At 37.1% G+C, this 14,003-nt stretch overlaps 1 protein-coding gene across 4 annotated transcripts in view; it reads left to right on the forward strand.

Moving 5' to 3' along the window:
• LRBA (LPS responsive beige-like anchor protein) overlaps positions 1-14,003 on the forward strand; it is a 366,577-nt gene that overhangs the window by 330,262 nt on the left and 22,312 nt on the right. For all 4 annotated transcript variants that reach the window (XM_041479868.1, XM_041479849.1, XM_041479878.1 and 1 more), the window contains exons 51-53: positions 1,598-1,660; positions 4,887-5,042; positions 8,472-8,639. In XM_041479868.1, the coding sequence (XP_041335802.1) occupies positions 1,598-1,660; positions 4,887-5,042; positions 8,472-8,639 (387 nt within the window). The remainder of the gene's footprint in view (positions 1-1,597; positions 1,661-4,886; positions 5,043-8,471; positions 8,640-14,003) is intronic.

The following is a 14,003-nucleotide window of genomic DNA, read 5'->3' on the forward strand; positions in this document are numbered from 1 at the left end:
ACAGTATCCTCTCATAGCTTGGATGTGTGACTGTGGGCATGTAATAGTCAAGGCTTTTAAAAAATGGCCTTTGTGAACATACAACTCATGGGAAGAAAATGTTCAAAAGTGGTAGGAGTTGGTCTTGATTTCAACAGAATTCTGCTGGTTGATGATCCGTGAGCAAGCAACCAGTTTGGTGAGTGTAGTAGTAACTGGTTTGAGTTGGACAGAGCTTTCAGATTTTTCAGGCTATTCCCTCACCTCTGAAAGGGAGAACAGTAAGCTGTGCTTTTGAGTTTCTATTTTTTCATTTAGAGGCATTTTACTCTTGTCTTGCCATTAGACAGAAACCAACCATAAATATTCCACAAAAAATCATTTCACCCCACTTCTGTGAGAGCACACATGAGTTGCAGGCTGTTAATAGAGTACTGTGCTTAAGATACCTGTCTGTGGACTCCTGAACCTTTGCTGTTGTTGACTTCCAATTTTATACCAAAATGGTGTCTCCTAGGATGAGAGGGCAGGTATCATTACTGCTCATATCCCCTGCTGTGGGATTAGCATTGTCTTTGTTAATGAGGCATCATGATAAAAAAGTTGCCAAGTGACCAGTTGTCACTAATGTGTAATTAAAAAGCCCATTCCTGCCTTTGAATATGAATTTGGTGGCTTTGCTGACATCTAATGACACTGGTAGCCTGCAGGATGCTCTTTTTTTGTCACATAGATTTCATGTTTTGTATGAAATGTTGGTGTTTCATTGCAGTAGAACTTTCAATTTACTTATGAATCAGTTATTTAAGAAATCCTTGTATTGACACTAATTTTTATATTAAGCTGTGGATGGTAGGTAGAAAAATCGTATGTGTAATTATTTAGCCATTATTTCTGTTTCTCTCTTTGATATAGGCATTCACTTGGGCTGCAAGAGCTGATGAGGCTGAGTGGGGCTTTGAGGGGAGCTGGAGAGCAGTTTGTTTGTTTGTTTGTAGTGAAGCTGTGGAAAAAAAGGTTTTCTTTTTACCCTTGCAGGAGAATTCAGCACATAAACATTCTATTGGTATGCCAGGTGCTCACATGAAATGTGGGTTGGCAGAATTAATATATTAACTTCTATGCAAACTTGTGAATAAATGGGTTACTGGCTGACTATGAGATGACTATGAGATTTCCCTCTCTGCATCATAAACTGACTTTAAAAAAAAAGTGTCCTTTGTGCTTCAGTTGTTCAAAGCAGTCCTTTAAAAAGTAAAGAGGAAAATAGTATTTGCTACAGTCAGCAGATGGTTGTCACATTTTGTTTTCAGTCCTCTTTACCACTTAATTTTGTTTTGTTGCGACAGGAGAGGTTGCCAGTAAAGCATCTGCTAGAGCTTATGGCTCAGGACCAGAGCTGCTGCTGATGGCATACATTCAGAATAGCCCTAATCTAAAATAAATGTTTAATAAGCAGCCTGCAAAAGCACTAGGATTTTTTTTTTGTTTTTCATTCAGTTGGTGCAGAAGAATCTTGAATAGTTAAAAAAGGGGCGTAGCTTTGATTTATAAAATATATGTGGCTTCATTTATTAAAAAAAAGCAAAGTTTTAAAATCTTCTTTCCTGAATTCCAGCTCATCAAGGTGCTGTACAAGACCAGCCTTACCAGCTGCCAGTGGAAATCGATCCTCTCATAGGTCTGTCACTTCCTTCTCTCTTTGCGATTCATTAAGCTCTGTATGGTGGCCCTGAAGTGTAGATTACGGTTGTTTTTCACTTGCTGGTTGCTGGGAATGGAATTTTCCTGATAAACCATTTGCATGCAAATTGGAATGCAATGAGCTGTGGCTATGCTGGTATTTCATCAACTCCCCCTCGTTGGTTTGCCTAATTTGAACAGGCCTAGGACGCGTGTCAGTGAAAATTAATATGGATGCTGTAATAATGTGTGATTGAGAATGTGCATGAAGTACTGTCAGGATAATATTGGATCTTTTCATCACTCAGACTTGTTGATGAGCAGGAGTGAGGCACGTTATGATGAATCGGTGCACTGGTAATGTGATGGAGCTCCTTTGCTGAGGAAATTTTCATAATAACAGTGGGGTTCTTAACTGCACCGTGTTGTGAAAAATAAAACCATGGTGCTAGGGTTCCATCATTAAAGGAGATCAATCCTTTCTTCACAGACCTGCTGTTCAGGCTGAGGGGATTAATGTGTAATTGCAAAGCAGTTTCAAAGTCGAAATATACAGCCCGCTCCGGTTTTGTGTTGAGATATTGGTATTCATTTTTCAAGGGTGTTGCATCTTTTGATCAGCTTCACCAGTTAAATTTGTGCGTGTTTTTCTTTTATTAAAAAGGGGTGGACGAATGTCTCTCCTTTATGTAATGACTCAGTGTAGTAGATTCAATTCATGACTTTTTATTATAGAGGTTTATCCGTTTATATAGAGCTGATTTTTCAGTTAGCAGAGTTAAGAGTTTGGTCAGTTCTTTCATTACAGGCCCAACTTTGGGGAGTGCATATTTGGAGTCTGTAGCGTGGCAAATGGAACCATAAACATGATGTGAGAAGAAAAACTTGTGTTTTGGTGTTAGGGTACCTAACACCAAAACACAAGCTAGCTGTGGGATGGGAGCAAAGAAGACAGGAATCTGTGCCCCCCCCCCCCCCCCAGTTTTGTAAACTTCGAGCTTAGTTTAGAAGCCAGCAGTTTCAGTGTGGAAAATTGGAAATTAATTGGAAAAGTGGTGTGGCCAATTATAGAAGCATGGAAAAATCAGAGCAAAGATGAGCTTGCCGGGATAGGTTAGAATGACAGGTCTGTCAGACAGTTAGAATTCATTTCAAAACTAACGTGTGCATCCGAGGAGGAAGTGTGATATTGTCTGTAGATAATCCAGACTCTTCCTGTGTAGCCATTTTGCTGAGTAAGCTTAGGAATAGTGGGGGCATATGAAACCATTTTATAGATCTGATAAAATTAAAGTGTTTTTCCCAAGTTTCTGAAATCAATCCTCATCTGAATAATGCAATAGTTATGAGGCACACACGTGCTGCAATTCTCCTTTTCTTCCTGAAACAGATTTTATCCAAAAAATGTTTGGAGAAGGAAATTTGTGCTCTGCTTTAAAACCTGCTCTCAAGTAGATCTTAGAAGGAAATTTGTGCTCTGCTTTAAAACCTGCTCTCAAGTAGATCTTAGAAGTATAAATAAATATTACAGCAAAAAACCCCAAAGCACATTGGTACAGAGACCTTTAAAGTTAATGTTCACATTCTGAAGAATGGTTTAATACTCTCTTCCTACAATAGATCTCAAATCAGCCTTGTGATTACACTGGACATAGTTTAAAAGGTTTAAGGCTTTCTTTGTCATTGCTAAGTAGCATCATTGGGTGCAAGCAAGTAATTATATAGGTAATATTAGAGGTTTTTAATTGTGGCTAGACACATTTACCTAGAAATGGCACCTAAGAGGACCACAAAATTACACTTTTATGGTTATAGCAGGAATCTTGTTGCTGTCTTAGTCGTAAGGAGGGATTCCTGCCCTCCTCATTTTCCTGGTATACAGGAAGACATAAAAGAGCAATGTCTGATATGACACAGACCCTAGACCTCTTTTTGAGGTGAAGTGTTGTTAAGGCATTATCCTCACTGAATTAGATGATCTGCATGCCTTTTGAGGTTCCTTTGCTGCTATTTTGTCATACTGAGCAGTTCACTCTGCATTTATGACGTGGTGCTGTTACTCTTTAAGTGGCCCCAAGATCAGTGAAGGCCACATTTGTGTTACCTGCCACTTCAGCAAGTGGCAACACTTTGCTAAATTATTTGCTACCCATATGGACAAGACAGTATCAACATATTAAATATAGCAAAAGCATAAATAAATGAAAGATTTGATACGGAGTAAATGGAATAAGCCCAAGGCTTGGGAGGTAGCTGGCCTGTGAAAATGAAAAGGAGTCAAAGAACAAAGAGTAAAGAAGAGCACCGGACCAGGACAGAGGTAGGTCTGGAAGACCACCTGGATGGAAGTAATGGTGCTCCAAGCAGTTGGCAGACAAACCCAGGAGAAATTACTTGCCTGGGATGGAAATCACGTTCCCTCAGGAACAAAGCACACACTGAAAGTTCTTCCTACATGTAGAATTTTCATGATATATGTGTGTGAGACCTATATGTGTGTGTGTGTATATATATATATATATGCACACCTTATTAATCTAAGGACAAGATATAATATGACAAATATGTTCACTAATTGATTCCTGTCCATTTTATGGGTTCCCAATGCAAGAGTATCTCAGGAAATAAAGCATTAAATAGGGCAAATAACTTCTCCCAACCCTTAAGTTAATTGTGGAGATAAGCTGGTTAATATTTGTGCCATGCTTAAAAAAATATGAACAGTAGTGGTGTTTGCTGATGTTTTTCTTTTTTCAAATGGGACTGCTTGCAATGAAATACAACTGATGTATAATTTAAAGTCATGATCCTTTGTGTGCTGATTTGAACCACTATGTGGTTTGTGTATTGTCTTATCATTACATTCCTTTGCTTTTTTTGTAATTTTTAATTTCTTATACTTCAAGGAGGGAAGGAATCTTATTACATTTCTGTGTACCGTTGCCTATGTTCATTCTTCCATTTATTTCTAAGATGCATGTCACTTAAAAAGGGGATTTCTTCTATTTTGGAATATATACTACAAGGAATTAGCGTTGTTCCTAGAAGTGTAATGAGAATTAAAAGTAGAATTAGAAAGGAAATGTCCCTGCCACAAAAAAAAAAGGTAACAGAAGTGAGAGAAGTGAGGAATGTATTTGGTGTGAATGTGAGTTTCTAAATTGTGCTTTTGTTCTGTGAAGGTGGATGCTAAAATGTCTTGGTCTGTATGTTTTTCGGTTCAGCCAGCAATACAGGTATGCACAGAAGGCAGATCACTGACCTTTTAGATCAAAGCATTCAGGTGCATTCCCAGTGTTTTGTCATCACCTCTGACAATCGTTACATCTTAGTCTGTGGCTTCTGGGACAAGAGCTTCCGTGTTTACTCTACTGACTCAGGTAATGTATTTTTAAAATATGGAAACAGCCTAAAATATTTTTTTCTGTTCATAATCAGCCTACTGTTTCAAATAAAGGAGGAGGGGTGGAGTGTGTATTTATTCCCCTATTAATGATGTTTGTCAAATCTTTCCTTGCCTACTGCTGCCATGTATTGTGTGCTATCATTTTTGAGGAATGATAGCAAATGTGAGAGAAGGAGCTCTGGTTTAGACTGAGCTTCACACTCCAAGCTTACAGGACAGGGATGCGGCTGATGGACTGTAGTTTTCACAGGTGAGAGTTTGTGAAGCCTGGCACATCAGGAGAGTTAATTATTCTTAAAGTATTTATATGAATTTAACTCTGGTTTTCAGCACCAGAGAACTGGGTTTCTTCAGGAAATATAGGCAAGTACCATAGAATAAGAAGAGAAGTTTTGAAATCTGGTAAAATAATACTGTGAAAGCCTTTGAAAGCCATGCCATACTAGAAGAACTGATTTGGAGCCACTGAATTCTTTTATATAGCATAAAAAACTGATCGATATAATGGGCAGCAGTTAAATTAGTCTGTCAGCTGGAGTGTGTCCAAACCATTGAAGTCGTACATGTGTCATGCTAAATAGAAAAGAATCTTTCCATGTAGGAGCTACAGGAATTTAAAAGCCATGGAACCCCAGGAAAAGCTAGGTATGATTTTTTTTTCCCTTTCATTATCTTATAATGAAATAGCGACCTCACTGCAAGGTACTTCTTTGGGATTAATGACCCAGTGTGGTTAATGGGTATGTGCCATCAAGCTTTCCAGTAGGTTATTAATCCCTAGGGAATATCCTGCATGTTTGTCATTGTTTCTTAAAGATATTAGTTAACAGTGTTTTTCACACTTTGCAAACCAAAATATTTGACAAAACAGAATGGTCTTTAATGAAAATATTTTAAGACTTTAGATCTCATGGCGTAGTTCAGTATTTCTGTCATTTTTACAATTTTAAATCCTTAAGTATAAAGGAGAAGTTCCATTTATGTAATACTGCCCACAATTCATTATACAGACATCTTGTTAGACCCTTCTTAGGTTAATTTTCTCATTGATGAAAATAAATTTACATAGAACTGTGAATTTAAAGTGGATCTTCTGAAAGGATAGCTAGCAGTAATAAATATTCAGTGTATGTGCTTGATTTAGATGAATAGAGAAATAATTCTATTATATCAAAGGATGTATTTTACTTTACACATATGGAAGGAACTTGTATGGTTTTGGTAGCCTTGCCCTGTATCAATCTGAGCTGCAAATAACTCTTTATTTCCTCTGTGTATGGCAGATTCACCAGGCACCTTGTTACTACCATAACTAAATCAGGGTATAAACCAAAATACCATTGTCAGAAAAGTTTCAGATTTGTTTCTTCTATTTGTCAATATAACAACTGTAGCTTAAATGAAGTGAATTCAGATGTAGTTTACTTTGCTTGAAATTGAAATGAGAATAAAGTAGGGAAATATTTTCAAATCAACAGAACACCAAGGGGAAAAGATGATGTGATCAGTAATGCATGAAGGCAAGTGATCACAAGTGTTGAATTCAATTACATTTTAGCACTTGCACAAAAAAAAAAAAAAAAAAACCTATCAGATTTTCCTATCAGATCGTTTGTTTGTTTGTTTGTTTGCTTTTAATAGGAAATAGTTTCAACTTAAATCATGGGTTATCAGCATAGCCAATATAGCAGAAACACAATAAAACCTTCCTTCAGCAGTGAGAATGAATTCTAGACAGTGTTTTAGCTTCAGTACTGCAGGCTTGAGTCTTATTTTTCTTTTAATTATTTGTAGCACAGCTGTCAAATAAAACATTAAGTAGAAAATTTGTTCTGTCAGAAAGGGATATCTGAGTGCAAATGAAAAAGTTTGATATTGCTGTATAGAGAGAACAACTCATGTTAAAGGAAACAAGAAAGTTTGAGGAACTCTTATGAAATTAGTAATTTATTTTTTTAGCAATATAAAATACCAAAATCTTATTTATTGTTTTGATGAAATTCATTGAATCTTAGGCTGTGCAGTAACAAAATAAAAATAACCAGGCAGAAATAACCTTGTAAAATGTTGTTTTCTAGAGCAGAACCTATAAAATTAGAAATAATTGAGACGGAGATATATAACTATATATAACTCAGTGATGTTTATAGCATAAACTTGCTTTCTAGAAGTATAAATTACCCCAGGTAATGTCAATAAAACTGAAAAATATATCACATAGTTATTTGATCCCTGAGTTACCCACCCTTGCACTACAAGGTGGATATGCACAGTAAGAGTGCAGCCAGGGGTTTGCCCTGTCCACTCAGAAGTGGCTCATGTGGTAGCACTTCATCTCACAATTTCCCTTTGAAGGTTAGAGATGGCTTATAAGTTTTTCAGTGTTTGATTTTGAATCTGATGTACAGGTTTCCTTTAAATTGCATCTTGTTATTTTATTTTTTCTTCATGTACTAAAGTAATTTCCCCGGCTTCTTTTTTTTTTTTTTTTTTTTTTTTTTTTTTTTAGAAATTCAAATACACATCTTGGTATTTTCTTCTTTAATGAAATTACCTTTCTGATCTTGTTATAAATTGGGCTGCAAACTCTATTTCTGTTCTTTCCTCAGAATCACTCCCTTAAGTCTTTTGTTCCCATTAATTGTTATTTAGTGGCTGGATACAAATACAGTGCTTTTGTACTGGTTAAGAAGAGACTGTGAAGTGTTCCCTGTTACCCATATTAAGGGACCAATGATTTTTAATTCATGCAACAAAATATTTTATAAAAATGTTCTTAAGTCCCAACACTGATCTGTGTTACTTATTTTTTAAATGCTTTTCAGAGCATTTAATTTAATATTATTTGTTTATAGTCGGAAATGCAGTAGTCTGTATTTGCTGTTTCTTTTTTTGGCCTGTCTTGTCAGTCGTTCCAAAGCCATGATTTTTTCCCTTCTGTTCCTCCTTGTTCTTTAGTCAGCCCAAAGAACAAATAGTCATTTGGCCTGAGAAAGCCAGGGTCACACGTTGGAGGATCACGCTTCACAAAAGTGTGTTTGGGTGCAGGATTTGTCCTGGCCCCAGCTACCTGAAGGGACTGAGTACATGCATGAGGAAAGTGTGTGTGTGTTCTTTATCCTGCCTCTTCAAAATCTGTAATTGTTGGGCTTCAGCAAATCCAGTTACACTTTTAAATAAAGTATAATATTGAGGGACTGAAAGTATTTTTTGTATGGATTGTATGGACTACTGCACTTTTAATTAAGTTCCCACCAAATAAAAAAAAATAAAATAGTACTCCCCACTACAGTTCTATTTTGAATTTTTTTTTATTTTTTGGATAAAGAAAATAGTTCTGAAATACTTTTTTTATCTTAGAATAAGAGGGTAATTTTTAAAGAATCAATTTGCTGTGTTCCAGGTAAACTGATGCAAGTAGTGTTTGGCCACTGGGATGTTGTGACCTGTCTGGCTCGTTCAGAGTCGTACATTGGAGGGAATTGTTACATCCTCTCAGGATCCCGGGACGCAACCTTGCTGCTCTGGTACTGGAATGGCAAAACCAGCATCATCGGTGATAACCCAAGAGGTAAGGAAAAACCAAAACCACCTGGTTTATAAGGAGGTTGTCTCAAAATGCCTTGAGCAAACGCTTTAGAGAGCAGAATTTTAGGTAGGGTGCTATGTGTCCAATCCTCACAATCACATACAAGGCATATTCTCTGACCCTGTTTAAATATTAGTAAAAACTGCTCTGAAGAGGGCAAAATAAACGTCTGGAAAGCGAGAAGTAGTATTAGATCTGTCATATATTGCAGTTATAGCTGGCACACAGTTTTATATAATCAAAACAATACCTGACATCTTCCAAATTAATCAGTTTGGTAAAGCTGTGTGTTCCATATTCAGTCTATTACTCATCTGGAGTTATTTGAATTTGAAACACAGAGGTGGCTTGACTGAAAATTGCATGATGTGAGTGACTTTGAAGAAGCACAACTAAATATCAGAACGAATATCTGGATTTAACTTGCAAATTATTTGATGTTGATTGTGAAAGCTATTCAAAACTTGAAGAAAATGCATTTCATTTCACACAGTTGCAGAATCTTGAGGCAGAGGATGTGTGAGAACTATCCCTATTATCTTTCCAAGCAGCCCTGTTCAAGAGATGGGAGTTTGTCTGAGAAGTGGCTAGCAGAGTTTTATGAGCATCTTTAAATAAATATGGCTTTGCTTGACGGAAAAAAAAAAATCTCTGTGAATACTTTATACATATTTTGCAGTCTATCAGTTTAAAGAAAATGCAAACTCTGTGTTATTTTTGCAGACCTTAAACATTGGAAAGTCCAAAGAGTTTGTAGATTCCTAAGTGTGCCTTGAGAAGTTGTGCTTGTCCCACACTTGCCAGGCTTGCCTGCTGTGTGAACGAGACCTTGAGGCTATAGGCTCCTTGATTACCCTAACAAATCATTTGCTGAGGTTCTGTACCTAGTATTTGACTCAAATATGTACATTTTGTTGCACTCTATTGACTGTCTTCTCTAATGCAGATTTCTAAGGTATTTATTAGAATTTTGCAGTTTTCAGAGGCAATGCCAGGCAATTCTAGCTGCTCTTTAAAATCACACAGTAGCTACCTGGTGAATCTCTGTGCTTGTAGTTCTACTAGACTTGGACTTCTAGGGAATTGCAATGGCTCCTGAGTTTACCAACTGCCTTTATGTAAGGTTTTTTGGTGATACAGCATGCCTGGAAACCTCTGTTATCAGTCGGAATCTCGTGGCACTATACATAGTCCTAGACATGGGTATAGACAGTTCCTGCTTCAAAGAGATGGTAATCTGGGGTGTTTAATTTTTCCCAGAAATAGCTGTCTGTAGGCTTCTCTGTTCAGTCAAAAATTTTTTTGAAAAGACAAATGAAAGGAGCTGTTTCTGCTTAGTTCTGATTTTGTCAGAAATGGAAAGCACCAGCAGATTTTTTGGGCTCTGAGCACTGTTACTGCAGCTGTAACTTCCATCCATTTGCAGGATGTTGATATTTTACTGGTCTAATGTCTTTCTGTATTTGAAGGTAATGATTCTTTTACTTCAAAATATAGTTTATTCACGCTTTTAATGAGCACTATTCACTGGAATTTTACATACTCTCAAAGTTGATATTTCTTCTCTATTTTTTCTCTATTTAATTATCTCTCATGTCCATCTTAAGATGACTTCACAGCAATGTGCATTTAATGGTACTTTACCAAATCATGGTGCCAGAGTAATTTCAAGAAAAAGTGATTTAAACCAGGGAGTGTTTCTTTCCTCCTCTCATAGTACCTATTGCCTCAGATGTACATCAGCCAGCAGGCTGGTATGATCCATCTACTCTAAATAATATCCCATTAGGCACCCATTATTCCACCAGTTACATTTTATTTAGATTTACTTGTCTGATTTCTTTACTTTCAGAGAACTGAGCTCTGGATCTCTGGCTCTGTATATGCATGTTTTAGAATGATGATTAAGTTGAAAAGCCAGGTGGGCTATGGAACACATGATAAATAAGTGGCTTGGTATTCTTTATCAAGAACAATTCTTGAGCTAACTTGACTGTATTGAAAAAAAATTCTGTTGGTTTAACAGAAGAAAAATGTTACTGAAATACTAATTATTTACATAATTTAGCTTTTAACTTTGAGGCTGACTTTTTAAAGAAATTATAGCTATGGAGTCTCGCTATCTTATTTAGTTTCTCCCCAATACCCCTCAAATGCACTGATCAATGTAAACCAAATCTGACAAATGGAGGTCTCAGAGATATGAAATTTCTATACATGTGACACGTCTGCTGGAAACTATTTTATTCTTCACAAAACAGCTTGATTACATTTAGGTTAAATTGTTTTTTTTCTTCTCAAATTAAAACCTGAAATGCAAAAAAAAAATTCATTATGCTCTTTGATCAAATGTAGAGTTTTCCTCTTTCTAAATTAATTGGTTTTGAAAACGTAAACGCATGGCACTACTTCACTTTGGAGCACAGGCCTTTTTCTGATGCAAAAATGTTTCTGGGGACAATTTCTGACCAAGCCTTGTAATAATTCAGAGCAGAGCTGAGGACCTGAAGTAGTTTCATCCTTTAGAATAGCCTTGAGCCGTTTTGCTTTCACATTAATTAGCATAATGTACTGTGGAGATCACTTTGCATAGTGCAAGGGGGTTTTCCTTTCCTCTCCTTGGCTTGTGTCTAGCTTGGGGGAGGTAGGAGGGAGAGGATATGGCCCTCCCCTCGGTACTCCTTGGAGCCCATGTGTGATCTGTGGCACACAAAGTTGGCTTCTGCATATTTAGAGGCTCCAATGCACCATTTGGGGATGTGACATTATGCACCAGGACTTGTGTGGTAGAATGTGTGTGGATTCCTGGGAGAGGACTGTGGGAAGATGCTGTGTTTTGTCCTTGCCCAGCCTAAGGAGGTGGAGGTGGAGGGGAGGCAAGAAGTGGGGGGTGGGAGGAGGGATTGTGTGATGGCTGGAGAAAAGAGATGAGAGAATTCATTTACATACAAATGGTGAGCATCACTTTCAGATCCCACTTTCTCTTTGAAGCTCAAGTGGCAACTCCTGATGTTTGAACATTTCCTAGGCTGGGGGATCAAATTTTCCTTTGTAATCACAGAACCATAGGAAACAGGGTGGGCAGGAGCTTTGGTCACCTGACCTATTCTCTTTTCCAAATGAGGGCTTAACTATGCCAAAACCAATCTCCACTGATGTTTCTCCAACCTTCCTTTAAAAACTACAGCAAATGCATTTTTGGGCCTTCGAAGCTCCATCCTTAGCAGTCTTTTCCCAGTATTCAGCCTAGTATCCAGTTCTTTTTGCAGCATTTGCATTCTATCATCTTTTATCTATTTTTCTTTTGTGTAGGGAACAGATTATTTCCGTCTTGCAGCTACTTCCAGTTATTTGGATTGCCATGACCTGCAATTCTTTGCCTCCAACTTTAATAGCTCAATTCTTTGTTTTTTGCCATAAGTCATGTTTTTCCAGACCTCTAATTTTTTTTGTGTTTTCCTCTCTTCAGTTGACTGTCTTCCTCAAAGTAGACCCAGGAATGCAGCTGAAGTCTTTCCAGTAATAAGTAGAAAACAACCTGTTTTATAGACCAGTATTTTCACATCCCCAGGGAATATCTCTTTCTTTCAAAGCACCATGACACTGTCAATTCTTTTACGGGCATGAGCTAGTATGAATTTCAGTGTTTTCTGAAGAATCTATTCACTTGTGTCTCCTTCTCTGTGTAGTTTAGCTGTGCAATCTCATCTTTAAACTTTCTGAAGTGTATTCTTTTTTAGACTGTTTCTCCAATTTGTCAAACTTACTTTGAATTCCCATCTTGTCCTCCTTTGCAGTCTTATTCTATTAAATTGGTCATTAAAGGAAATGTTAGCTAGTACACAGTTCAGGAATGCCCATCAATACATTTACCGTTTTGACAATGAATAGCTCTCAGAATATAGCTTTCCAATATACAATAGTATCTTCTGAATGTGTGCTTCCCTGTTTTCTTTAAGAAATTGCTCATATGCAACAGCACTGGAGTTCTTACTAAAGTAAAAATATGTGGTCTCCCAGAACGCGTCCTGTTACTTTGCCATTGCAAGAAAAAAATAGCTTTGACATTATTTTTTCAGAACGAATCCAAGTCAGCTGTTACTCATCTCCTTGTTTTCTTGTAGGAAATTGTCTGTGTATATATAAAAATGTAAATGTCCTGCCAGTATTTTTCTGTTTGTTGGGGTTAAGCAGACTACTCTCTAATTTTTCTTTTTCCTGCTTCTTAAACAACACAAAACGTTTTTTAGTCGTGCAGACCCCCACGCAATATCCGTGAAACAATTGTTGTAGCTCTGGGATTATTTGTTGTCACAGTGTCCTCAGCTCACTATTATCAGGCCAGTTGAGTACTAAACATTTACCTCTTTCAGGTATTCTCTAGTTGCGACTACAGTTTTCACTGCTGGTTTTACTTGTGTTCGCTGTCTAACTGCAACTGACCTTTTCTTGAAGTACTTTGTGCAGCATCATCTACTGGTATTGCTTGCTCTTAATAACAAAACAACTTCTTGAGGAAACTTGGCATATTTTCGTGGTTTTAGAAGGTTATTTCTGATGTCCTTGTTAGTTACATCTCATCTATGTGTGGCTCTCCGGGATTTGTCTCTTTGCTCGTACCTTGTTGCTTACACTGTTTCAGAAATACCTCATTTATTTTGATCTTTCTGCCTGGCTTTCCTGTGTCAAAGTCGCTGGAGAGCTCCGAGTTGTGGCAGCTGGGATGTTGTCTGTCTTATCCCTGTACTGCATTCACTCGTATTTTATTTCCTTTGTTTTCTGGAGGCTTAACTGCCCATGAGATCTTATAGAAGGATATTCTGTATCTATTGAAACCTGTTTTCGCAAAATACTTCAGGAATTATCTTGTCCTTGATCTCTCCCGTATAAAGTGTATTGAACATTCTCATATCTTTGCCACTTCCATGTAAATTCCTTTCAGCAAGGTGTTTCTTTATTTGTTTTGCTGTATTGGTTATATTAATATATAGGAGGTCATCTCTAGCTAAATATATTAAAAATTGTCACCAAATCTCTTTCTGTACACACACTTGTGGTATTCCTTTACCAACACATGATTTTGTAGTTGGAATATCCTATTTTCTCCAGTTTTCTTAAATAATCCCTCACCTACATGGACCAGGTAGAGGACAGTCATGAATGTTAGTGGGTGTAAATCTGAAAGTGTTCAAGGTTTTGGGTTTTTCACTGTAGCTATTTTGTTTGCATGTACTTTCTTGAAGGGGAGGTTTATGGTGGTGAATTTGTCTTAGTATTGTTTATGCTTCTAAAATGGTTTGTGATTAAAAAATGGTAGGCATTTCTATAGTCCAGTTGAAGATAAAG

This window comes from Pyrgilauda ruficollis, unplaced genomic scaffold (assembly GCF_017590135.1).
Source record: "Pyrgilauda ruficollis isolate IOZ18807 unplaced genomic scaffold, ASM1759013v1 scaffold114, whole genome shotgun sequence".
NCBI classification, from domain to species: Eukaryota; Metazoa; Chordata; class Aves; order Passeriformes; family Passeridae; genus Pyrgilauda; species Pyrgilauda ruficollis.